Source organism: Elephantulus edwardii, unplaced genomic scaffold (genome assembly GCF_000299155.1).
Source record: "Elephantulus edwardii isolate Elephantulus edwardi_28Jun2011 unplaced genomic scaffold, EleEdw1.0 scaffold00138, whole genome shotgun sequence".
Taxonomy (NCBI): domain Eukaryota; kingdom Metazoa; phylum Chordata; class Mammalia; order Macroscelidea; family Macroscelididae; genus Elephantulus; species Elephantulus edwardii.
This window is the reverse complement of record NW_006399888.1, coordinates 627,813-651,171: the sequence shown is the minus strand read 5'-3', so window position 1 is coordinate 651,171 and position 23,359 is coordinate 627,813. Positions and strand designations below refer to the sequence as shown.

Sequence of the window (23,359 nt, the reverse complement as noted above, 5' to 3'; positions counted from 1 at the left end):
CTCTCTCTCTCTCTCTCTCTCTCTCTCTCTCTCTCTCTCTCTCTCCAATTCCCTTGAGGACACGTGTTTCCCTTCTCTACGAAACCCCTTCTCCGCCTATCCCTAGCAGTCTCTCGGAAGACACCCCCAAGCTCTTCTCGCACCTCCTCTAGTTTCTTGGCGTTGCCTGTGACAAACACGACCTTCTTCCCCACCAAGGAGGCCGCCATGGTGGCGATGGTCCAGCCAGCTTACCCACCAGGAGCCCCTTTGCAGCCAGTAGCAAGAGCACTTCCGGTTGGCGCCGGAAGAGGCGGGCCGGCTTCCGACCGGGGATTCCCAGGAAGGGCGCTCGGGTGCTGCAGGCTCTGCTCGCGTGGATGCGACATTCTGACCTTCAATGCTGTGCAGAGGCCGCGTCGGCTGCCCGCCGAGCCTCAGAGGGTGGGAAGCGGCGCTGCCACGGTGCGCCCGCATTGTTAGAGGCCGCGGTATCATTACTGAGACTAGGGCGCCAAGACCCATCTGCTCAAAGTGTGCTTTGCAGTGCACTCCCAGTACTGCGCCCACCATACCCCTTCCTGCGCCTGCTTTCCGTTCCCGCTGGAACGAAGGCGCCCAGGAGATCAATGAACCTCCTCGTCCCAACCTCAGAACCGGTGAAGCGATGCCTCTCCAGGCACCTCCTAAACTGCCTAAAACTCTCCCTCTGGGCTAGAGACTCACCGGATTCTCTATTCTGACTCCACCTCCAGAAACCTTCCTCTAACTGCCTACTCTCCGGCCAGCTCTGATCAGCCAGCTTGACTGACTTAAAATTGGTATAGCCAGAATAAACCTATTTTCTTCACCTACCTCCCAGATTTTGGACCTCAGTATTTCCATTCTCTCCACCTCACTACCAATCTCTTAAACCCATCATCTCATCTCTACCGTCTTAAGTCAGATTTTTGCATCCGGAGCACAGCAAGGAATAGGACATAACCCAACAGGGTCACCTGTGATGAAATGGGGCTTGGCCCTCTAATAATGTATTTAGCTCCCTGGGGCAATACTTTCCAAAAGGGCTCTACTGAAGAACCAGAAAGGAGAGGTCTGCATTATTATCAGGCTCCCCAGACTTTTCTGATGCTTATTCCAAGTGTGAAAACCATTATTTTGGATGGTGACCTATATTCTGATACTGAAGCAGAAACACTAAGGACAAGTCTTAAGACTGTTGTGTTAGGTGCCATGGAGTTGGTTTACACCCTACATGAACATAAGGAAACACTGCCTGGTACTGTGCTAGCCTCACAATCTCCACTTTGCTTAAACCCAATGTCACTGTGTCAATCAGTCTCATTGAAAGTTTTTTTCCTTTCTGATGAATGGTCTAGTGGGTAAGCAGTTGTAGTGCCAGAACAAAGACAGATGGTTCAAATCCATCAGCTGCTTCTCAGAAGAAACGTGCAATATCCTGTGTGATTTAATGCCTCAAACTGCAATGGCTAAAGATGCAATGAGCAAAATCTTGAGGCATCAAAAGATGATGGAGGGGATACACTATACCAAAAAAGAATTGGCGGCCAACACTGAAATATTTCAGGAAGTACCATATGATTTAAAAAAAAAAGGAGCTATGGTGGACTTAATGGTAAGGAACTGCAGTGTCAACTCAAATGCATGCATTTTGAATCCATCAATAGCTTCTCAGGAGAAAGATGGGGAATCAACTCCCATATGATTTACTCACTCTGAAAACCTCCTGGAAGGTCAGCTATGGGTCGTTTCTGACTCAGTGGTACTCAACACCATCACCATCACTGTATAATCAAGAGCCAATGGTAATAAAAGAATAAGCTCAAGTTGTAATGAAGGCACTGGCAAAAAATAAGAAATCTATGGGATATTAATAGGCATGTTTCAAATGACAGATTCCACCCTGGACATGCTCACCAGTCTATGCCAGAAAATTTGGAGGAGAGTTGCCTGAACAACTGACTAAAAGAGATCCATATATTTTTTTCATTCCCAAGAAAGGTTATCCAACAGAATGTGGAAACTATCAACCAGTGTCATTAACACCTTGGAAGCAGGAGAAGCATTCACTTCCTAAACAACATGCCTCCTGAAATTCTATGAACTTTGATAAATGTCGATAATTATAGAAAGGCTTCAGGCCTTTTGTTCATAGGGTCGCTATGAATAGTGTCCAACTCGCAGGCAATCAACAACAACATCATCATTAATACCACATGCAAGCAAACTATTGCTGAAGATTATTAAAAAACAGCTAGTGCAGTACATAGCTCGATTTAGAAGAAGCTGTGACACCAAGGATATTATTGCTGATGTCAGATGGATCCTGGCTGAGAACAAAGAATAACAGAAGTTCTATTTTGTGCTTTATTGACTATGCAAAGGCATTTGACTGTGAGGATGATATAAATTATGACTGAAAACTAAATTTATTATTGCAAAAAACCTAAATTGTGCCCATGCAAAACCTATATCGAGACCAAGAGGCTATTGAGGGAACAAGGCAAAGGAACACTACACAGTCCAAAATTAAGAAAGGGGTGTGGGTTGCATCTTTTTTTCCATACTTATTCAATCTGTATGCTGAGCAAATTACTTAAAAAGCTAGACTCTATGAAGAAGAAGGTGACATCAGGATTGGAGAAAGACTCATAAACAGTCTGTGTTATGCAGATGACACAAGGTGTCTTGCTTAAAGTGAGGAGGACTTGAAGCACTTGTTGCAGATCAAACACTGCAGCCTTTACTATGGATTGCATCTCAAGAAAACAAAAATTCTCCCCACTGGACATATAGGCAACATCATGACAGATGGAGGAAAGAGTAAATCTGTCAGACTTCATCTTACTTGGATCCACAATCAGTACACTTGGTACCAGCAGCCAGGAGATCAGGAGAGGTAACTGGAAACATCTGTAGTCAGGGACCACTCCAAGTTAGTTAGGAGCAGTGACGTTAGTTTGAGGACTAAAGGGCATCTGATTCAAGCCATAGGTTGTTTTTTGTTTTTGTTGTTTTTTTTTTTTTTTTTTTAATGTGTGTACCGTCAAATTGGATCTGACTGGTACAGGAGGCGATTGTTCCTCCTTCTTCAGCAGAACATCTGGTGGATTTGAACCGCGCACCTCTGGGATTGCAGTGTATCAAGCCATAGGTTTTTTGTTTTAAAGTTTAACACAAAATTAGTATGTTTTCTTTGTTGTGCAGTATACACAATCTAGAGGTAAATTTTTTGGGGGAGGAGTGGGGTTTTTTGTTTTGGTTTGGGGAAGTATGTCCATGAGTATTAATGGTAACTTCCTATAGTGTTCATTTTACTTGGTTGTCAGCAGTCATTATTCTGTGTGATGGTACCTCTGGGAGGGACAGCACAAGAAAATTATATTGACTGGGTGTTCCTACCTGCCCTGTGTTGTTCCTAGAATAACTCTCTGGGCAGACCTGCAGGAACTTCAGGCTGAATATGGTCGGGCTTCAGCAGAAGGCCTATTTGTGTGTTTGGGGTTGTTTACCCAGTCTGAGTCAGAAGTCCTCTTGAGATGAGGAACTTATTCCTCTTAGTTGACGAAGCCTCAGGTTTCTGAATCCCGTAACTTTCATCCCTAGTGTTAACTGGCTGTTGTGGCTGTGACAGGCTCTTTGAGTCTCTGAGGGTTCTGTACTCCAGATGTGTGAGTGACACTGTCACCCAGATTATGAATGGAGAGGACCTCCCTGTTCAGTCAGTACTTCTCTTGCATCATACACTAGATTTTTTGTTTGGGTTGTTTTTTTTTTTATTTTTTTGGGGTTTTTTTTTTAATAGAGATATAGCAGAGTTGTTGAGTTTTGGTGTTGGGTTTTTTTTTCCCTTTACCCATCTGAGGCCATAGCCATAGTCTTTTCAATCACTTGCTATGCTGCTGAGAACTGGACAATGAATAAGGATGACAGAAAAATCGATGTCTTTGAATTGTGGTGTTGGAGATGAGTACTGACTATACCATAGACTGTCAAAAGAACAGACATGTCTTTTTTCTTTTCTTTAATTCATTGCTACAAACAGATATGTTTTGGAGAAGGTATAGTCAGAGTGCTCCTTGGAGGCAAAGAAGATAAAAGCTCATCTCACATATTTTGGCCTATTATTAGAAGTTGCTCCCTGGAGGACATCATGCTTGGAAAGGCAGAGGGATGGCAAAGGAAAGGAAGAACCTCAACCAGATGGATTGACACAGTGACTGCAGCAATAGGCTAGAAAATATCAGAGATGATGAGGATGGCACAGGATAGGACTGGGTTCAGATCTGTTGTTCATAGGGTTGCTTTAAGTTGTACCTGCCTTGACTGCACCTAGTTAACAACTGCAAGATTCTACTAACATAGGAAACTGTGCAAGGGGGAAAAGAGCATATAGGAACTCTACTTTGTATCATTTTTAAAAAATAACTAAAACTGCTCTAAAATATTTTAATAACGTATGAGTTGTAAAGTATTTCAAACTTATAGAAAATAATAATAAATGTCAAACTCCCCACCATGCCAATTAACAAATGATGTCAACATATTGCCATGTTTCAAACCTCTTCCAAACCTCCACTCCATAATGATATAATCTTCATGTCCTACAATTGATCACATAATGTTTATTTCTGTCATATCTCTCACTCACACACACTCCTAGCTTTATGGTAATAGTATATTCTGAGTAGTTATTTGCTTTGTAAATAGTCCTGAACTCATATTCTGCCTCTAGGTTTTTGGGATTTTTTAAAACAGTTTATGTTGTGCGTTGCTTTCCAGCTGGCTTAGCCTCATGGCAATAATATAACAGAATGAAATGTGGCTTGATCTTGTGCCACCTTCCTGATCATTGTTATGTTTGATTCCATTGTAGTTATTGTGTCAATCCATCTCATTTTGCCAAACATGCCCTTTCACAGTGATTATTCTTTCCCCACTGTATGAATATCCAAAGTTGTTATGCACTGTTAAGTTGCCTGCGACTCATAGCGACCCTACGTACAACACCTCTGAACCCTGCTCTATCCTGAGCCAACATTACTGTCTGTACACCCATTACCCCAGTCACTGAATCAATCAATCTCATCCAGGGTCTTCCTCTCCTGCCCTTTCCCTCCACCCTCCCAAGCACGATGTCCCTCTCCAAAGACTGGTCTCTCCTTGCAACATGCCCAAAGTACATCAGACAGAGCTTCAGAATCCTTGCCTCCAAGGAGCAGCCTAGTTTTACCCTCTCTAGGACAATCCTGTTAGTTCTCTTAGCAGACCATGGTATATTCAATACTCTTCTCCAGAACCACAGCTGAAAGGTATCAATTCTCCTTCATCATTGTCTGACTTTCTGATGCATAGCACATAATTGTGAAGACTATGGCCTGGATCAGGTGCACTGTAGTCTCCAGACTCACATCGTTGATCTTTAGTACTCTGGAGAGGTCCAAAGCAAGTTAAGTCTCACTATCTTCAGTTCTAAAGAGCCTTCACCTTTAAGGAGGTATATTTCATCCCCAAATTTATACAATGTTTATAGGTTCTTAAGAAAAAAAGGGAAATTTTCATTTCCTATAGATATCTCAATGCTTATTATTGAAAAATGGATCACTAATTCTAGTATAACCTAATATTATAGTATTACCAATTACTTTTAAGTATAATACTATAGGCCTAAGTAAACCATATAACAATTTATTTAAATTGAAGACTCTCTTTTAAAGAAAGAAAATAGTACAGATCTGTTATGTGCCATCGAGTCGAGTACAACTCACAGTGAACCTATGAATAAAAGAACCCTGTCCTGTTCTGTGCCATCCTCATAATTTTCGACAAACTCAAGTCCTTTGCTACAGTCACTGTGTCAATCCATCTTGTCGAGGGTGTTTATTTCTTTTGCTGATCCTCCACCTTTCCAACCATGACGCCCTTTCCAAGGAATAACCCTCCTATTCCTTGTCCAACATGCTCTAAGTATGTTAGACGAAGCTATGCCATCTTTGCCTCTAAGGAGCAACCCAGCTGCACCTTCTCCAAGACACATGATTGTTCTTTTAGCAGTCCGTGGGATATTCAGTTCTCTTCTCCAACACCATAGATCAAAGACACCAATTCTTCTATCTGTATTCATTGTCCAGCTTTTAGAAGTGAAGCAAGTGATTGAAAGGACCCTGGCTTGAATCAGCTGCACCTTAGTCTTCAAGTTGGTATCATGGCTCGTCAGTACTTTGGCTAAGTCCCTAGTATTCGACTGCAGAGCCCTTTCCTTCTTCTCTTAGAATAGCTCCTGAAATGATCCAATCACAGAAATCAGCAGCTGTGGCTATTTCTGTCAAGACTGTGAAATTGCTCTATCTTCTTTCCCAGAAATAGTTATGAGACCCCAGCCCACTTCCCTATTTTGTAAAAAACATCTGTGAGCATCCCTTTCCCTAAGTTCCTTGTAAGAGAATATAAAACCCCCCTCTAACTTTTAGGGGGGGCTGGTTTTCTGCATAAGAGCCAGCTCGGCAGTTTCTCCTCAATAATCTGTCTTTCTTGGTCTGAACTGTGTTCTATCCTTCCTTGGTGACCTTACAACTAGTAGCAAACTTTCTCAATGCAATGTCTTTATTTCTTGACTGCTGGAGTTGGCACCCTTGGTGCCAAAGGTGTTGATGAAATAATTGACAACCTCAATTTTTTCCCATCCATCATGATATTGGTTATCAGGCTGATAGTGAGAAAATCCTTACTATTACAGATAACTGTTGTAGTTGTAGAGGGGCTGCAGGCCTTTTGATCATAGGGTCACTACGAGTCATGCTCAACTCGAAGGCAATCAACAACAACCACCACCACTATTGAACTGATCCACAGCTGACCCTCCACTGGGTTTTCAGAGGTAAACTATAAGGCAGGAGACTGCGCATCCTTCTCTGGTAAGCAGCTGGTGGATTTGAAAAACATACCTCTGTGCAGAAAGTCAAAGACTGCAGCCTTCAATAGGGACTGAAGCTCAATATCAAGAAAACAGATTCTCACCACTGCACTGATTGGCAGCATCATGATAGATGGTGAGGAGATTGAGATTGTAAATAGCTTCAGTTTGCTTGGCTCCACAATCAACACTCTTGGCACCAGTAGCCATGAAATTAAAAGACAAATTGCATTGAGAAAGTGTGCTGTCAGAGACCTTTCCAAAGTACTGAAGAGTAATAATGTCAGTCTGGAGACTAAGATGCACCTGATACAGGCCATGGTCTTTGTAATCACTTGCTATGCATCAGAAAGCTGGACAATGACTAGGAATGATAGAAGGAGAACTGATGCCTTTGAGCTGTTTTGGAGAAAAGTATTGAATATATATGATGGACTGCTAAAAGAACAAACGTTCTTCCTGGAGAGGGTGAAGCGAGGCTGATCCTTGGAGGCAAGGATTCTGAATCTGCCTCTGATATACTTTGGACAAGGAGGGACCAGTCCTTGGGAGGATGGAGGGACAGCGCTGGAGAAGAAGACTCTGGTGGAGATGGATTGATTTAGTGATTGGGGTAATGGATGTAGGTGTGTTGGAGACAGTGAGATCGGCACAGGAATAGTGTAGGGTATAGGGCTGTTATCAACAGCACATAATAACAACCACCACCTCTGTGTTGGCAGTGCAATTCCTTACTACTAAACTACTAGAGCTCCCTGGCTAGTCAACTGAAAAACTCATTGTGGTGGAACTGAAATTGACTGGTAGCTGACCCTCCAGCAGAATTTCAGAGGCTGAAAATCATTCAGTACCCTGCCCATCTTCCTCCTGCAGAGCAGCTGGTGGATTCAAACTGCCACAGAAAAACCGCCTTTGGGCTACCAGTAGGTAAACAGGTTTGTCCTGGAGATAGCGTGAAGCCGGAATGTTCCTTAGAGTCAAGGATTCTGAAGCTTCGTCTGACATACTTTGGGCATGTTGTAAGGAGAGACTGGTCCTTGGAGAGGGACATCATGTTTGGGAGAGTGGAGGGATGGCGCAGGAGAGGAAGACTCTGTGAGTGGAGTGGTGGGAATGAGTGTGTTTGAGCCCGCATGGTTGGCACAGGATAGAACGGCATTTAGGGCTCTTTTTAGGGCTCTTGTACGTGGGGTCGCTATGAGTCGCAAGCGACTTGATGGTACATAACAACAACAACAACAACAAGGGGACAAAGAAGCTATAAATGAAAACAGAACAAGAACGAAAATGAGAAGCTGACATACTGTGAAGAGTGTAAACAATGTCACTGAAAAAGATGTAAATAAGAACTTATGTAAAATCTCTCCAAAATATATATATATATTTTTCATTATTATTTTTGTGTGCGTGTACCGTCAAATCAGATCTGACTGGTACAGGAGGAGATTGTCCCTCCTTCACCCGGCAGAGCATCTGGTGGATTCGAACTGTACGCTTCTGGGATTGTAGTTGCAGCTCCTTGCCACTAGGCCACCAGAGCTCCCCTAAAAATATATTTTTTTAAAAAATCGTATGAACACCAAAATCCAGAATGAAGGTTGCATAGTGGAGTGTACTCGGAGCGGGGAGATTGCATACCAATGAAGGAATTTTTCTTTTATTTTTCAGAGAAGAGCGAACTGGGGGGTGGGGGAGAGGTGGGCAGGGAGAAAAGTGCAACAATGAATGAATGGAAATCCAAAATCTCTCTACATGTTCATGAAAATTAATAAAATAAAATGAAAAATCTTATGAAGAGGGAGCTCTGGTGGCCTATTGGCAAGACACTACAATACCAGAAGTACATGGGTTCGAATCCACCAGATGCTCTGCTGGAGAAGGAGGGGCAATCTCCTCCTGTATCAATCAGATAAAATTTGACAGTACACACAAATAATAATAATAATAATAAAAAATTCTTTTAAAAAATCATAAGAAGACAGACATGAGAAAATTTTTTTTGACAAGTTAAAATGAAAAATACGGAGTTGCGCAGTCTGGGCGGGACGGCCGGTGGGCGGGGCTTAACCGGGGAGGAGAGCGTGGGGCGGGGCTTAACCGGGGAGGAGGCGGGGCTGTACGAGCGTGGGGCGGGGCCTGGGAGATTGGAGCTTCCGGGCGGAAGAGCTGGTGCTGCCGGAAATTACCGTCATGGTGGCGCCGGTGGTGTACCTGGTAGCGGCGACTGTACTTGTCGGCCTTATCCTTTTCCTGACACGTTTTCGAGGCCGGGCGACGGCAGGTAGGCAGTGTCGCCGAGCCAGGGCCCGTAGGTCCGAGCTCGGCAGCTTTCTCTATAGGCCGGATTACTGAGGCTACTGCGCATGCGTCCGACGTGTGCGTGGTTTACGGGGTTGTCTGAGAGCCCGGTGCTGGACAGCGCAGGGGCGGCCGGGATACAGGCCTTGCGCATGCGCATATGTGCAGGCGGAGAGGGATGAGCAAGGAACTGCTGGGCCCAGTGCTCCCGGTCCGCAGCTACCCCTGTGTCTTTCTCCCAGCCTAGAGCCAGAGCGTTGACCCTGGCATTTGCCTACTCCCATCCCTCATTATTCTGGGCAGTTCTGCGCTCATTGTACATCATCAGGATTCCTATTGCTTCCAGCCAAGCTCCAGAGCAGTTTCTAGTGGTGCACCTGGAGTGATCTCTCTCCTGCTACGAGCTTTAGGGAGAATGAAGAGGATGTTCTCTGAAGCCCCCTTCCCACCAAGAAAAGCACCGATGCCACCTGGCCCACCATTGCACCCCGTTCTGTACCCCACAGCTGCACCCTTGACCTAAAACCATGCTACTGGTCAGGTCGATGAACTAACCAATATACCTGTCACCCCCTCCTTCCCATTTAATAGCATCATATAGGCTTGTATGATGTCTCTCCTGCTCCTTGGGACCACTGACTGTTGTAGAGTACCTGCGTGCCCCTTGGTCAGGGGAAAAAGATGCTGAGGAAAAAGGCAGTCAACAAGGTTACCCAGCCTCTACCAACAGTATACCCTGGGGCTGGAATGCTATCTAAGCATGGCAAATGTGAGACAAGAAATCAGTGCATTAATGCAGCGGGCATTCAGATGTGGTTGGGAAGGCTGGGCTGGGCTTTCCAAAGGTAGGGCCTCTGCTCCATTTTGCAAGACAGACACCACTGAAAAGCCTGGGAAGGGTAGGGCCTGAGAGGAGGGAAGGTGACAACACAGGTAGAAGGGAAAGAGTGAACTTGCTCCTTAGAACCAAGGTGCAGGTCTCCCCCCTTATTTCCCCCTTGTAAATGGTCAGATTGAAAAGTTGGGGCTTTGTTCTGTGGGTAGCAGGAACCTGGGAGGAGGTGAAGAAATGGAACGTGAGGCTTCCAGGATGCTGGCCTTCCTGCCATCTGGTGGACCTGACAGCTGGCGGCATCATATTTCCTTTGTTCACTGCAGCTGGCCGAGAACCACAGCACAATGAAGGTGTAACGGACCGAGAGGCCCAGGCAGGCCGCCTGGAGCCCGAGGAGCAGAGAGCTGAGGGCAGGCCCCGGCGGCGGAGGGACCTGGGCAGTCGCCTGCAGGCCCAGCGTCGAGCCCAGAGAATGGTCCAGGCAGAATTGGATGAAAATGAACAGGAGGCAGTTGTCCCAGGTAAGAAGGACCCAGTGCAACAAGGCTGGATTATAGCTGAGGGGTCAGGGAAATAGGGTGTGAAACCACAGTGTGGGTGGAATGGTGTGAAGCTAGATGGTTGGGATGAATGCTGGGTGCCTGGCTTTGATGCTTAGGGCTAACAGTTCTGGGACCTGACATCCACGTCATTTGTCCAGCCCTGTCTTTCCTCTTGGTTCTCAGTGTCTAAGCAGGAGGGGAAGGGGTTCTCAGATTGCTCATCCTACCCTTCTGTTCCAGCACCTTCCAGGTGTGAATGAGTAAACACACTCATTCCCTGATGGCCTCACCGTACTGACAGTGCCTAGCTGGGGGCTTCTGTCCTGGGAGTTTCTACAGGTCCTGGGATTCAGTCATATCTAACTTCAGAAGAGGGGTTTGGGATAGAGACATCCTATTAACTTAGACACCTCCATACACTGCTGAAAGCCCAGCAGAGCCCTTAGGACTGTGGGGAAGAATGCCTCTTCTCCAAGTACCTGAAACAGAGAAATTTGGCCCTCTCACAGAAACAGGGCATTTGAAGCTTTTGCCTTTATACCCTTGGAGGTGGCTGAAAAAAGAAGCCCTCTCTTAGGTCACCATCATGCCTCAGATGTGGGTCAGACAGCCTGCTCTTGGGCATCACCACTAGGTCTTTACCTTTCCACCCATCCAAGTATGACTCTGATTTTGGTCTGGGCTTGTTGCCAGAAAGGGATAATCCTGACCAGGGCCTGAGATCAGAACCCTCAGCAGCTCCTGGTTAACAATAAAAAGGATTCAGATTTGCCTGGGATAAATTTCCCAGGGGACTATCCTTCCCTGGGAATGTTTGGCTCAGAGACAGAAACCAGAGACTTCTGTAGCCCAGATAACCCCGTCTGTGATCCGGTGTGCTCTTGGACATTGGAACCAGAGGTTTCCCTTTTCATGATTATACAACTTCTGATGTTTTCTTCAGTCCTCTTACCCTATTCATGGTTCTCAAGCCCTTCCCTGCTCTTTTACACACACACACACACACAATCTCTGAATGCAGGTTCCTCACAGCAGATGCTTGTGGTGAGCAGAGCTTGGCTTGTAATATTAAAAAATAGGCAAAGGGGATTCCCTTAGAGGAAAGGAACACCAATCCTCTGACCAGGGCCTAAAATGTCTATCCTGACCATATCCAGTCCAGGAGGAAGAAGGCATTGAGAAGCCAGTGGAACCTCATGTGTCAGGCAAAATTGGAGCCAAGAAGCTACGGAAGCTGGAGGAGAAACAGGCTCGAAAAGCCCAGCGTGAGGTAAGTGGGGAGCGCTGGACATGGGAAGGTCTCTGCCTGCCTGTTCCTTGCAGCAGAATGAACAGGAGATCTGAACCCTGCCCTGTCCTGCCCCGTGGTCACAAGCCCCTGCCCTGTCCTTCCTCATGGTCACAAGCCCCTGCCCTGTCCTGTCCCATGGTCACAAGCTCCGTCATGTTCAAACCAATTAGTGCAATCATTGTGTCAGTCCATCTTGTTGAGGGGCTTCCTCTTTTTCTCTGACCCTTGACCTTTCCCATTATGATAGCTCCTTCCAAGGCCTGGCCTCTGCTGACGACATGCCCCTGTGAGAGAAGTTTCACCATCCTCACCTCTGAGGAGCACCCTGGTTACACTTCCTCTGAGACTGATTGGTTTATTCTTTTGACAGTCCGTCCAGTGTTCTTTATCAACACCGCATATCAAAGGCATATATTCTGTTCAACCATAATAAGGTCAAAAGAGCGACACATGCCCATAGAGAAAGGCCAGAAAGCAGGAAGGGGCAGGAGAGGATTAATGGAAGTAAGAATCACAGGAAGTGGAGAGAGTGCGGTTATATTGTGGGTGCTGTAATTAAAGTTCTAAAACAAAATGTGTTTGATCGATTGGAAACCAATTTGTTTTGTGAACTTTTCACTTAAGTCACAATAAGAAAAATGTAAATAAAGCGAGCTCAGGTGGCCTAGTGGCAAGAAGCTGCACTGCAATCCTAGAAGTGCACAGTTCAAATCCACCAGATGCTCTGCTGAAGAAGGGGGGACAGTCTCCTCCTGTACCAGTCAGATCTAATTTGATGGTACGTACACACACACACACATATAAAATTTTTTTAAAAAAGAAAACACGAAACACACTTCCACGTTAACAGAAACAAAACCTCTGTGGAGGGTGGTTATCTTGCCACTCCGGAGGTTGCTGGGAATCTGGGTGGTGGTGATGGTAACTGGCTTTTTTACCCCTCCAGGCAGAAGAGGCAGAGAGAGAGGAGCGGAAGCGCCTGGAATCCCAGCGGGAGGCCGAGTGGAAGAAGGAGGAGGAGCGGCTCCGCCTAGAGGAGGAACAGAAGGTGACGTAGACCCCCAGACCTCTGACCCCTGCCCTGGCTGGCCTGCTTTACCTTCGACACTTCCAGCCTAGAAGATGAGCCAGAACGAGTCCTGGTTTGTCTGGTCCTTGAGCTTCAGACAATGGCCTGTGTGAAGCCTGACTGAAGGGCACTGAGGTGGCCTGAGTGGCTGGAGCAGAGGAAGCAGGGAGGAGGGGTCAGCGTGGTAAGGTCAGTCCAGATCCTGAGGGCCTTGCATAGGGCTTCAGCTCATCTCATTGCTGGGTGAGTCAGAATTGACTCATAGCCGACCCTCTAGTGGGTTTGTGGAGGCTGTGAATGGAGCGGGAAGAGATTGCCCGTTTTTCTTCCTCCGAGTTGCTGATGGAAATGCTAGAGATGCTGCCCATGGGTTAGCAGTGTGACTCCCTCTTAGGCCACTGGAGCTCTGCTGAGTGGGCCCAGATTACCCGACACGCAAGGTACAGACAGGTCCAGTCGTGCCTTCCCGCCGAATCTCCACATCTCCTCTGTCCCTGGATGTGCCGAAATGAATTATTCAGCACAGATTAACAAGTGAACGTAATCAAGCCATGCTCATGCGTACTATGCGTACTGCTTAGCCCACCTCTGGCCCTGAGTGTTAGCTGGGACGTGCCTGTGCTGTGACTGTACCCCACCTTCCACAGAGGAGATACTCGAGGTGAGGGCTCCAGAGTGAAGACAGTTGATGAGCATTTGTTCACCGCTTCCTCCAGTCTCAGAACCAGGATCCTGAGAAAGGGAGCTTCATAGAGCTGTGGAGTCAGTAGGGTAAGAGCTAGGGCTGTCCCAGCTAGGAGGACCCCACAGCTTGGCACCTGTATTGTGACTGGCCTTTGCTGTCCAGAGACCCTGCACGGCAGGCAATCTGGCCCCAGGTGTTGTAGCAGATGAACTTGAGTACAGCAGAAGGTGGTATTAGCAGGGAGGACTTCACCTTTCTGAATATTGATCCTTCCTTGTCCTTGTCAGTATCCATCCTCAGGCTCTTCCTTCCTGTGCCTCAGTTTCCCCTACTGTTGTTGTTGGTTGCCCTTTTTTTTTTTTAAGTAATTTTAATGAAAGTGTATAGAGACTTAGGATTTCCAGTCATTCATTCATTGTTGCACTTTTCTCCCTACCCACCCCCTCCCTCTGTTGATTGCTTTTAAGTCGAGCACGACTCATAACGACCCTATGAACAAAAGGCCTGAAGCTCCTTTACAACTATCTACATGTATAAAAGTTCATAGAGTTTCTGGAGGCTTGTTTAGGAAGTGGATACCACTCCTGCTTCTACTCCCCTATTACTAGCTTATATTAATAAAGTCCATTTGTCATAACTAATGAACCAGCATTGATATGTGATCAACTAAATTCCGTACTCTTTTCAGCTTTTATTACTGTTTTCCCCAAAGCCTTTCTTCTGTTCCAGAGTCCGTCAGGATATGTTACACTTAGCTATCCTGTCTCCCTCAACTTCTTAGGGTTAACAGTTCCTAAGACTTTCCCTGTCTTTGAAAACCTTGGCAATCTTTGTGTGTTTGTGTACCATCAAATCGTATATGACTGGTACAGGAGGAGATTGCCCCTCTGTCTCCAGCAGAGCATCTGGAGGATTCAAATTGCGTGCCTCTGGGATTGCAGTGGAGCTTCTTGCCACTAGGCCACCAGAGCTCCCTTAGACCTGGGCATTCTTGAGTGCTGGTCTCATACTTTATAGGGTTTGCCACCCTGAGTCTGGCTGCTGTTTTTCTCACACTTAGATTGGAATTTTGGATTTCTGGAAGGAAGACCATGGAGGTGAAGTACCTCCATACACGTATGTGCTGTCACCTTGACTTATTACAGAAGACATTAACCTTGATCACCTCCTTGATGTTCTCACAACCCTCTTCGTACTGTATTCTTCAAAAAACAAGCTCTGGTGGCCGAGTGGTACGGAGTTATGCTGCAATCCCAGAGGCATGTGGTTCGAATAATCCACCAGCTGCTCCTCACGAGAAGGATGGACAGTCTTCTCCTGTGAGATTAACTGCCTCTTAAAACCCTCTGGAAGGTCAGCTATGGGTCAGTTCCGACTCAACAGTGCACATCAACAGTTACTACACTGTATAATGTGTTCACAAATCTGAATATTGTGGCACTTGGCCTTGGCACTCCTTTAGGGAGTTGTTTTAGTTGGGACCTGTGTCCTGTTGACACACCCTCATTGTGTGTTTTTTTTAGTGCTTCCTTCCTTCCTGGCACTACAAGATGCTTTGGGTTTACCTTTTTATATTCCCTGGCCAGTTTTCACTTCACGTGGAGATCCTCTGCGAGACCTTGCTGAGGGCTCTGGAAGGTGACTGGGTATAGGGAAGACTGCAGTAGCAGTTGGTGGCATGAAGTAGATGGATTGAGAAGCTTTCAGGATGTTAAAGTGAGAAAGAAAGAGGGGACCCCGTTTCCGAGCAGGGCAGATGGCCGGATGTGATTCATCAAGCGAGGGACCATGGAGGGGGACCACACTTGTGGGGAGTAGGTCGCCGGGTACACACTAAATCTCAGCTAGCTGGGTGGGTGTGTCACGTGGACAGTTGTGTGTTTGGGAGGAGAGGTTTGGGCCGGGTACAACTACAGCAGTCACTGGCAAGAACGTGGCTGGTGATGCTGTGGGCCTGGGGACAGCGTCCAGGGAGAGTGCGGAGAAGAGATGGGCTGGGGCGGGGTGATGAAGGGGGTGGGAAAGAGTGACCCAGGAGGTAGAAATCAAGAAGAATCTGGGGGCCTGGAGCCCAAGGAAGGAGGGAGATGGGAAGTGCTGTGTCCCACACCAGGGCAAGGCTGGGTCCTGAAGGGTGTTTTGTGAATTTGGTAAGAATGAGGACATTTGTAAGACTGTCTGAAGAGTTGTTTTGGTGGAACGGGACATTTTAGATTTGACAGGTAAGGGGTGGTGAGTAAATAGAACATATCACTTACCTTGTTGGCCGAGAAAGGGAGACAGCTCATGACAGGGTTTTTAAGAGATTGTTTTTTAACTAAATCTAGACCAAGGATTCAGGGAGTAAGGATGGAGCTGATGGGAAGAAGGGCTTCTGCCTCCTTTGTTAAGTGTAAATCTTGGAGTCAGGGTCTTAAAAACACCCTGTCCCTAAGAGAGAACTTAGCTATATCCTTTGTGTTCTTTGGTGCGGGGGGACCAGAAAGGGCTGAGGAGGGCACCCATCTCCAGATCCCTGATTTTTGTCCCTGTGAACACAGGAGGAAGCAGAGAGGAAGGCCCGGGAGGAGCAGGCCCAGCGGGAACATGAGGAGTACCTGAAACTGAAGGAGGCCTTCGTGGTAGAGGAGGAGGGCGTGGGGGAGACCATGACTGAGGAGCAGGTAGGCCTGGAATTCCTGGGCAGCCTCTCCCTGTGCCCCGTAAGGAGCTGGGTGTCTCTTTTTGACCAAGACTGGCCGCCCCATCATATGTAGCCTGCCTTGCCCATGAGAGGTGGGTGGGCATCCGTGCCAGCAGGCTCCGCTGACCAGAGGCCTGGTCCTTAGCGTATGGTGTTCTGAACCCCTCAGATGCAGGCAGGAGTGGGTGGCACCCTTGAAGGGTTAGGTGGGCAGGTAGAGGGCATTGAGGTGGGAGGTGGTGCCCACAGTCATCTGGGGAGAACCAGACCCTGTATCCTCATGTAAAGGGTTCCTCAACCCTGATTTCTCTGCCCCTCTAGTCCCACAGCTTCCTGACCGAGTTCATCAGTTACATCAAGGTAAGAAGCTACGGAGCAGAACTTGGGTTTCAGCACCTGCCTTTGCGTGCAGGTCATGGGCGTCCTCCTTTGGGCCTAGAGGGTAAGGACCATGGCAGAGGTTGCTGTGCATGCGTGGGAATGGCAGCCACAGAGGGTGAGCTGCCCCTGTCCTGGCCAGGCCTGTCCCTTAGTCTCTGACAGGAAGGTGGAGAAGAACCCAGGGTGTGTGGGTGACATGAGCCTTCACTGGTTCCCCACACTCCACACTTGACAGCTCCCTGCTCTTCAGACCCCGTGCTCCGTGACTCATTGTATTTTTGTGCTTTTTCACATGTCATTCCTGTCACTTGTGTCAAACTGAAGCTCCAGTAGTCGAAACAAGTGTTGCCTGCCATGTTGCCCTGGCCAGGAATCTGGGGCTCCTGGGGGTGGGGGGAACAGCGTGGTACTTCCTTTGGAGCCTAGGGTTGGGTGGCAGGTGTGTCCCCTCCTGCCCACAGCCTCGGTGCAGGAGGCCTGGATGTTGTTCCAGGTTGCATAAGCACGTCCTGCTCTGCCTCGCTGCTAAGCAACTTCTCCTCTCCCACGAAGGATGTGTGGAGGGGAGAGGTTTGCGATCACAGCGCAGAGGTGCAGAGGCGGCTGAGGGAAGGCGCGCAGAGGGAGTGGGGGCGAGGGTGGGGGTGGTGCTAGGGGGTGCCAGGAACCCAGGCTTGCATAATTTCCTTCCCCCTTTTCCAGCAGCACAGGGCTGGGTGCATAGCCTGGGGACTGGGTTCCCAAGAGAGAGAAACACCAACAGCTTCTAGAGGGTTCTGTACCCTCAGACTCTGAGCATCCCCCCTGACAGAACCCTGTTCCCCCTTCTGCTTTTAATTGGAAGCTTCAGCTCTTGGCAGGATGTCAGTCATGATTTGCTGCTTATTTCTGGAACTTAAAGTCCCGACTACACAGTGAGTGATAGTGTGGTTTTAAAGTGCCTCCTCCAGGAAGCCTTCCCAGATGGATTTCAAGGAGATGGTTAGTGTCAGTGTCCCCTTGTTCTGCATCCTGGCATGAAGCTCTGGCTCACGTCACAGAGCCCCAGGATGGTCCTAGCTCTCTCTCTGTTTTGGTGGCTCCCTGGAGCTGCTGTTCTAGAGGGTTCTCCAAACTTCTGGAGGTGTTCCTAGCCTGTGCCATTGACTCCTGGATTTGCTATCTAACTCCTTCCTCCTCGCGGCAGGGATTTCAGAACTAGAGGGTGTTTCTGAGCCCAGCAGACTATGGGATGGCTGGGAAGATTTTGCTCTCATCTGTCCACTCTCCTTTATGAAAATAGCACACTTTTGGCCCCCGCAGCACCTTGGTGGGCCACCTGAGGTGATGCCATGGACCTGCTCTGAGCTGTCACTTAGAGCCCAGTGCCCATGCCTTTCCTCGTGGGTAGAGGCCAGCTGGCCAGGTCACCGTGTGTTTGCCCGCTACATGGCCCAGCTACTCGCTCACCTCTGTGCTTACACAGACGGGCTGGCATTCAAACAGTCACAAGCCAACTGCAGGCAGGGAGGTATCACCATGTCACTCCTCCGCCAGCCCATTAGCTGTGAAATGTACATGGACGTGCGAGAGACCTCTCTGGAGTCACGTGTTGTGTGTGGAGATGGGATGCTGCATGTGTGGGACTGGGCAGTGAACCCTCAGCTGCACCCCTGGGAAGCAGAGGCTCCACTGAGGGTGTGAAGGAGACTCCTGGGATGCAGCTGCCATGGACATGTTTCAACAACGTTAGTGTAGTCATTACTCAAGGTGGGCTCAGGGCCTCAGATGGTATGAGAAGGATGGATGAGCAGGGCTGGGTGTGTCAGGGTAGTGGGAAGGAGTTCCCACCACTGACAAGAGCTTGGCTTCTTTGTCTGTATGCTCCTCTGTCCCACCAGCTGGGCTCTGCTTACGAGCATGAACTGGGTTGTGTCTGCCATTGCACCCCCCTTTACATCTCACGGTCTTGTCCTGGCAGAGCCTCAGTGACCAGTTCACGGCGACAGTATTTTACAAAAGCTCCTGGTGGGTGGATGTCCCTGGCTTCCTGTCCCTGCTGCTTCCCCTTCAAGCTTGTCCATGATGTTTAAAAAACAGAGTTAGATAGGGACACAGTGGCAGCTGTCCTCTGCTTGTCACAAGAGTGAGGTGTGTGTGTGTGTGTATCACAGTGGTCCCCACATAAGGACTTGAGGGCAGGTGGTACTTTTGGGGTAGATCCCTCCTGACAAGGCAGGAAGAACGTATGAGTGTGTTTGTCTCTGATTCGGGGAGTTGTGAGAGTGAGCGAGGGCAGTGAGGTGAGGAACACCCAGGGGATTCCTGTAGCGCCCAGGCCAGGCCAGAGGAGCGCGCCAGCCTGCTGGGGCTACGGTTCCATTGCCAGCAGGGACTGGCCGGAGCTTACCTCCATTCCTTGTTCTCTTCCTGATAGCAGTCCAAGGTGGTGCTCCTAGAAGACCTGGCTTCCCATGTGGGCCTGCGGACTCAGGTAAGCCCCCAAAGGTGGCCCACTCTAGGCTGTGTGACTGGTGGAAGGGTGGTGTGTCCTGAAAGTGGGGAATCTTACCCCCCCATCCCACACCCCTAACCAGAAATGAGCAGTGTAGGAACCCTGCCTTTCTATCAGACAGAAGAACAAGTAGGGAAGGGAAAGGAGAACAGTATAAACTCCCTCCCTCACCACCAGCCTCTCCAGCTGAAGGAGCACAGATCCAGTCACCCCAGTAGTTAGTTGTCTTAGCAGCAGCCTCTATCAGTTTTTATGGCCAAATAATTCTCCTCCCCTCATGGTTGGAAGAGAGACTTTTTGGGGATCTCGCAGGACCCCAGACTAGAGCTCCTTTCTTAAAGGGAGAAGCACATAGTCTATGTGGGGTATAGCTAGAGGAGGAGGGATGGAAAGCCAGCTGTGGTGGGTGGGAGGTGCAGGTGAGAGGGAGGGTGCAAATGGGAGAGAGGATGCAGGTGAGAGGGAGGGTATAGTTGGGAGGGAGTTGCAAGTGGGAGGGAGGTGCAGGTGAACAGCTGCCCTCAGCTGTGGGCTGAAGACTCTTCTCCTCACAGGACACCATAAACCGCATCCAGGATCTGCTGGCTGATGGGACTCTGACAGGTGAGAGAATAACCTACCACATCTGGAATGTTAAGGGCGGCTGCAGAGACTTCATAAGGGACTTGTTGCAATGCTAGGAGGCAGACGGATCATCCCTGGGTCAGGATTTGGATGCAGAGCACTGAACTGTGGGATGCAGTTACATGGAGGACTTGCCAAGGCCTAGAGAGGGCAGACGAGGAAGCCTGGTGTGCCACCTGCCCCTAGCCAGGATGGCAAGGCAGCCAGGGACCTAGAAGGCTCTCAAGTGGTTGTGAAGGGGTAAGGGGGCAGTATTAGGACAGGCAGGGATGCCTAGGAGGGCTCAGCCCCACAACCTGCAACCCTCATGTCCCCACAGGTGTCATTGACGACCGGGGCAAGTTCATCTACATAACCCCAGAGGAACTGGCTGCTGTGGCCAACTTCATCCGACAGAGAGGCCGGGTGTCCATCACTGAACTTGCCCAGGCCAGCAACTCCCTCATCGCCTGGGGCCAGGAGCCCCCGACTCAAACCCCAGCCTGACCCCAGCTCTTCCCTCTTGGACTCTGAGCTGGTTCAGCCCACCTGACCAGACTCTCCTCTCCCTCCCTCCTAACGTAGGACAGTGATGGAATGTGGTGAGGCAGTTACAGATTAAAGGCCCCTGAGCACTGAGCTTGGTGTGGCTTGGTATGGCCAAGGCCTGTCCTGGCATCTCAGACACCCAGGTATAATCCTCCAGCCTCCAGATGTCTCCTAGAGGAGGGAGGGTCTTTGAAGGCAGGTGGGAGGGCACATGTTTATCATGCATTAATTTATTCTAAAAGAACTATTGCGCCCTACCTGCATTTCTTTGTGCCTTCAAACCTAGACAGGGTCTTTCTCTCCCCTCTCCTCACCCGCATCCAGAGCAAAATTAAGGACATTTCTCTCTTGGACCATCTTCCCTAGTACAAGAGAGAAGTCTCCTATTAAATATAGATCCAAGAGACTGAAGCAGGAAGGCTCAGCATCTGGGAGGGAGAGTTAATGAGAAGTGTCAAGGAGAGAGAGTCTTAGGGAGAAGGAGCCTTTATAAAGAGGGGGGCAGACAGAGGCAGTGAAGGACATTGTCTGGGCCAGTACTTCTAGGGTGGGGAGAAAGAAGGGGAGGGCCTCCTTGAGCTGTACATGATTGCGGGGTGGAGGGACATTGTTCATACATTGTGATACAGCAAATCACATGAATTCCATTCTCCCCCGGGCAGAACAAAAGTTGCAGTAGCGTGGGTGGTCACACCCAGTGTTGAGTGTCAGGACCATATGCTTGGGTGTGGGTGTCGGCTGAGAGCTATGTCTCCTGCAGGGTCAGCCAGTCTTGTGCTTGTGGGCTGTCCGTGGCGTGAGCATCCCGCAGCGCTGCAGGTGAGGCTTGGGTTTAAAATGTGCATCTTTCTGTGCAAAGTGGTCCCTCAGCACAGCCACCCACTTCCTTCGGTGTCTGGTGGAGGTACTTTCTGTTCCAGTTCAGGAGGAAACTGTGAGGAGTGATACACAGACAGTGCATCAGGCTCTGGGATGATGTCTTTCTGAGGGCTCGTCAGGGGTGATTTTTTTCTTATTTTGAGGCTATAAGCATTGGCAGTAGAACCAGTATTCCGAGTAAGATGAGACTCTGCTGTTTCCATCAGCTGTGGGCACGGAGCGTCATTGGGTGCTATGAAGGTCCACATACATGGTCTGGAAGGCCACCTGGAGCCCACCGTGTAGTAGGAGAGGAGAGGGAGGCATAGACATGGATAGCTGCAATATGAAGTAGACACATAGGCTCCTGAGGGGAAAAGCGGAGGTGACTGGTTGAATCAGTGACTCTCAGCCCTCGTTACTCTTTAGAATCAACAGTCTTTGTACCAAATGGCACCTCAGACCAGTTAAGTCAAGCTCCGGGCATCATCTCATTGTGCAGCCAAAGTCAAGAGCCAGAATGGAAGTAAGGGTAGCATTGAAAGGCAGGTGGAAAAGTTGCAAGTAATGAAACCACTCTATGGCAGGGCCTTCTCATCAAACGAGAGAGCAGATCCAGGGTCTCTTTAGTCCTGTCCTTCAGTCTTCCTCAGCCACAGCCCGCCCAGCAGCACGGTGGCTGTGGCAGCCTCTACCGCAGGGCATTGCTTGAGATCCAGAAGGGAGCAGAGCACATCCCTTCCCTGAGTCTCTGATGTCTCCTGTTCCATATGTTCCAGGAGCTCAGCGTAGAGGGGAAAACCTACATGGATGATTTAGGGGTTGGTCTTAATCTTACCAATTTATCAAGTGGACAGTTCTTCAAATAATAAATACCACCTTTCTAAACATGTTCAGACTGCTTCACAGCTGACAATGGAAAACTTCCAGGTTTAACAACTTGCATTGTCCCCTTAAATACTTCTAAGCAGTTAATTAAAACCCCCAAGAGGGTGTTGGGGTTTTTGTGTGTGTATGTGGGTGTATTTGTTTTTTTTCCTTGTTGTGTACCATCAAAATGGATACAAGTGGTTCAAGAGAAGATTGCCCTTCCTTCTGAAGCAGAGCATCTGGTGGATTCAAACCTCATGCCTTCGGGATTGCTAGGCCACCAGAGCTCCCTAAACCCCCCCATTTTAATGTAATATATTACATCAAATGATTCAACATCTTCAAAAGTAGTCCAGACATGCATGGTATCATAGTAGTTACATACGAATCTGCACAGGTAACCTCAAAATTGATTAGAGAAATAAATTTCATCCATTAATATATATTTACTATACTCTGTTAATTTTTATTTCTTCCTAAGGGTGTCATTTTACCCCGGAGCAGCACTGTGACTGCCTCAGGTGGCTTACCAAGTAGATGGTGACTCAGAACCAGGGGCTGCAGATTTCAGCAGCCTGTGGTCCTGCCTGAGACCTTTACCTGCAAGCAGCCCCTTTTCAGAGTTCAACCCTCTCTCTCCCACTGGGAACTTTGGGCTCCAAGCAGTCAGGTAAACATCAGTATGCATAACCCTCATGTGCTGCTTGTTTGGGGGGCCCTTCTATTCACAGCCCAGCTCAATCTGTTCTCATATCACTTGTTCCCAGTAGAGTACATTCTGGTCCTGTTTGGTTCAGTCACAATTTATCTTTTTTTTTTTTTATGGACCATCAAGCCCTATGTTATTGACAGACTTTGTGGTTGGAGAAGAAGCCCTGGTTAGTACAGTGAATTAAAAGTTGGCTGCTAACCAAAAGGTTAATGGTTTGAACCTACCAACTACTGCATTAGAGGTAAATGAAGCACTCTGCTCCCCTAAAGATTTACAGCCTCAGAAACCCTAGGAAGCAGTTCTGTTCCATCCTGGAGGGTTGCTGTGAGTCTGAATTAACAGAGCTAAGTTTGGTTTTGGTGGTTAGTTAAAACATCTTTGCAAAATATTTATAAGTTTGTTTTTGAGTTAGATGTTATTTGAACTGGCTAATGGACACATAAGAATGATCATACGTGTGTGTGTGTGTGTGTGTGTGTGTGTGTGTGTGTGTGTGTGTGTGTGTGTGTGTCCCTATAACAAGAATTTTAAAGATCTATGTATTCTTAGCTCAGTCTAAATCTCAGAAAAGGGGCT

At 48.1% G+C, this 23,359-nt stretch overlaps 2 protein-coding genes across 2 annotated transcripts in view; one reads left to right on the top strand and one right to left on the bottom strand.

The window, feature by feature from the left end:
* Positions 1-239, bottom strand: part of ITPA (inosine triphosphatase (nucleoside triphosphate pyrophosphatase)) — a 9,134-nt gene extending 8,895 nt beyond the window's left edge. Inside the window, exon 1 of the mRNA XM_006894256.1 lies at positions 144-239. Within this exon, the coding sequence (XP_006894318.1) occupies positions 144-209 (66 nt within the window). The 5' untranslated portion in view covers positions 210-239. The remainder of the gene's footprint in view (positions 1-143) is intronic.
* An 8,864-nt stretch (positions 240-9,103) lies between these two features.
* DDRGK1 (DDRGK domain containing 1) lies at positions 9,104-20,301 on the top strand. The gene is made up of 9 exons (XM_006894200.1): positions 9,104-9,194; positions 10,370-10,567; positions 11,746-11,858; positions 12,826-12,927; positions 16,174-16,296; positions 16,638-16,676; positions 19,114-19,170; positions 19,746-19,794; positions 20,135-20,301. The coding sequence occupies exons 1-9, from the start codon at positions 9,104-9,106 to the stop codon at positions 20,299-20,301; spliced, it is 939 nt and encodes a 312-aa protein (XP_006894262.1).
* Positions 20,302-23,359: the final 3,058 nt, after the last annotated feature.

Excerpts from the sequence above, each read along its gene's own strand:
- DDRGK1 (XM_006894200.1), top strand. The coding sequence starts at position 9,104 with ATGGTGGCGCCGGTGGTGTACCTGGTAGCGGCGACTGTACTTGTCGGC. Across the intron at positions 16,677-19,113 it reads AGTTCATCAGTTACATCAAG|CAGTCCAAGGTGGTGCTCCT; the intron begins GTAAGAAGCTAC and ends TCTTCCTGATAG. Across the intron at positions 19,795-20,134 it reads GGCTGATGGGACTCTGACAG|GTGTCATTGACGACCGGGGC; the intron begins GTGAGAGAATAA and ends ATGTCCCCACAG.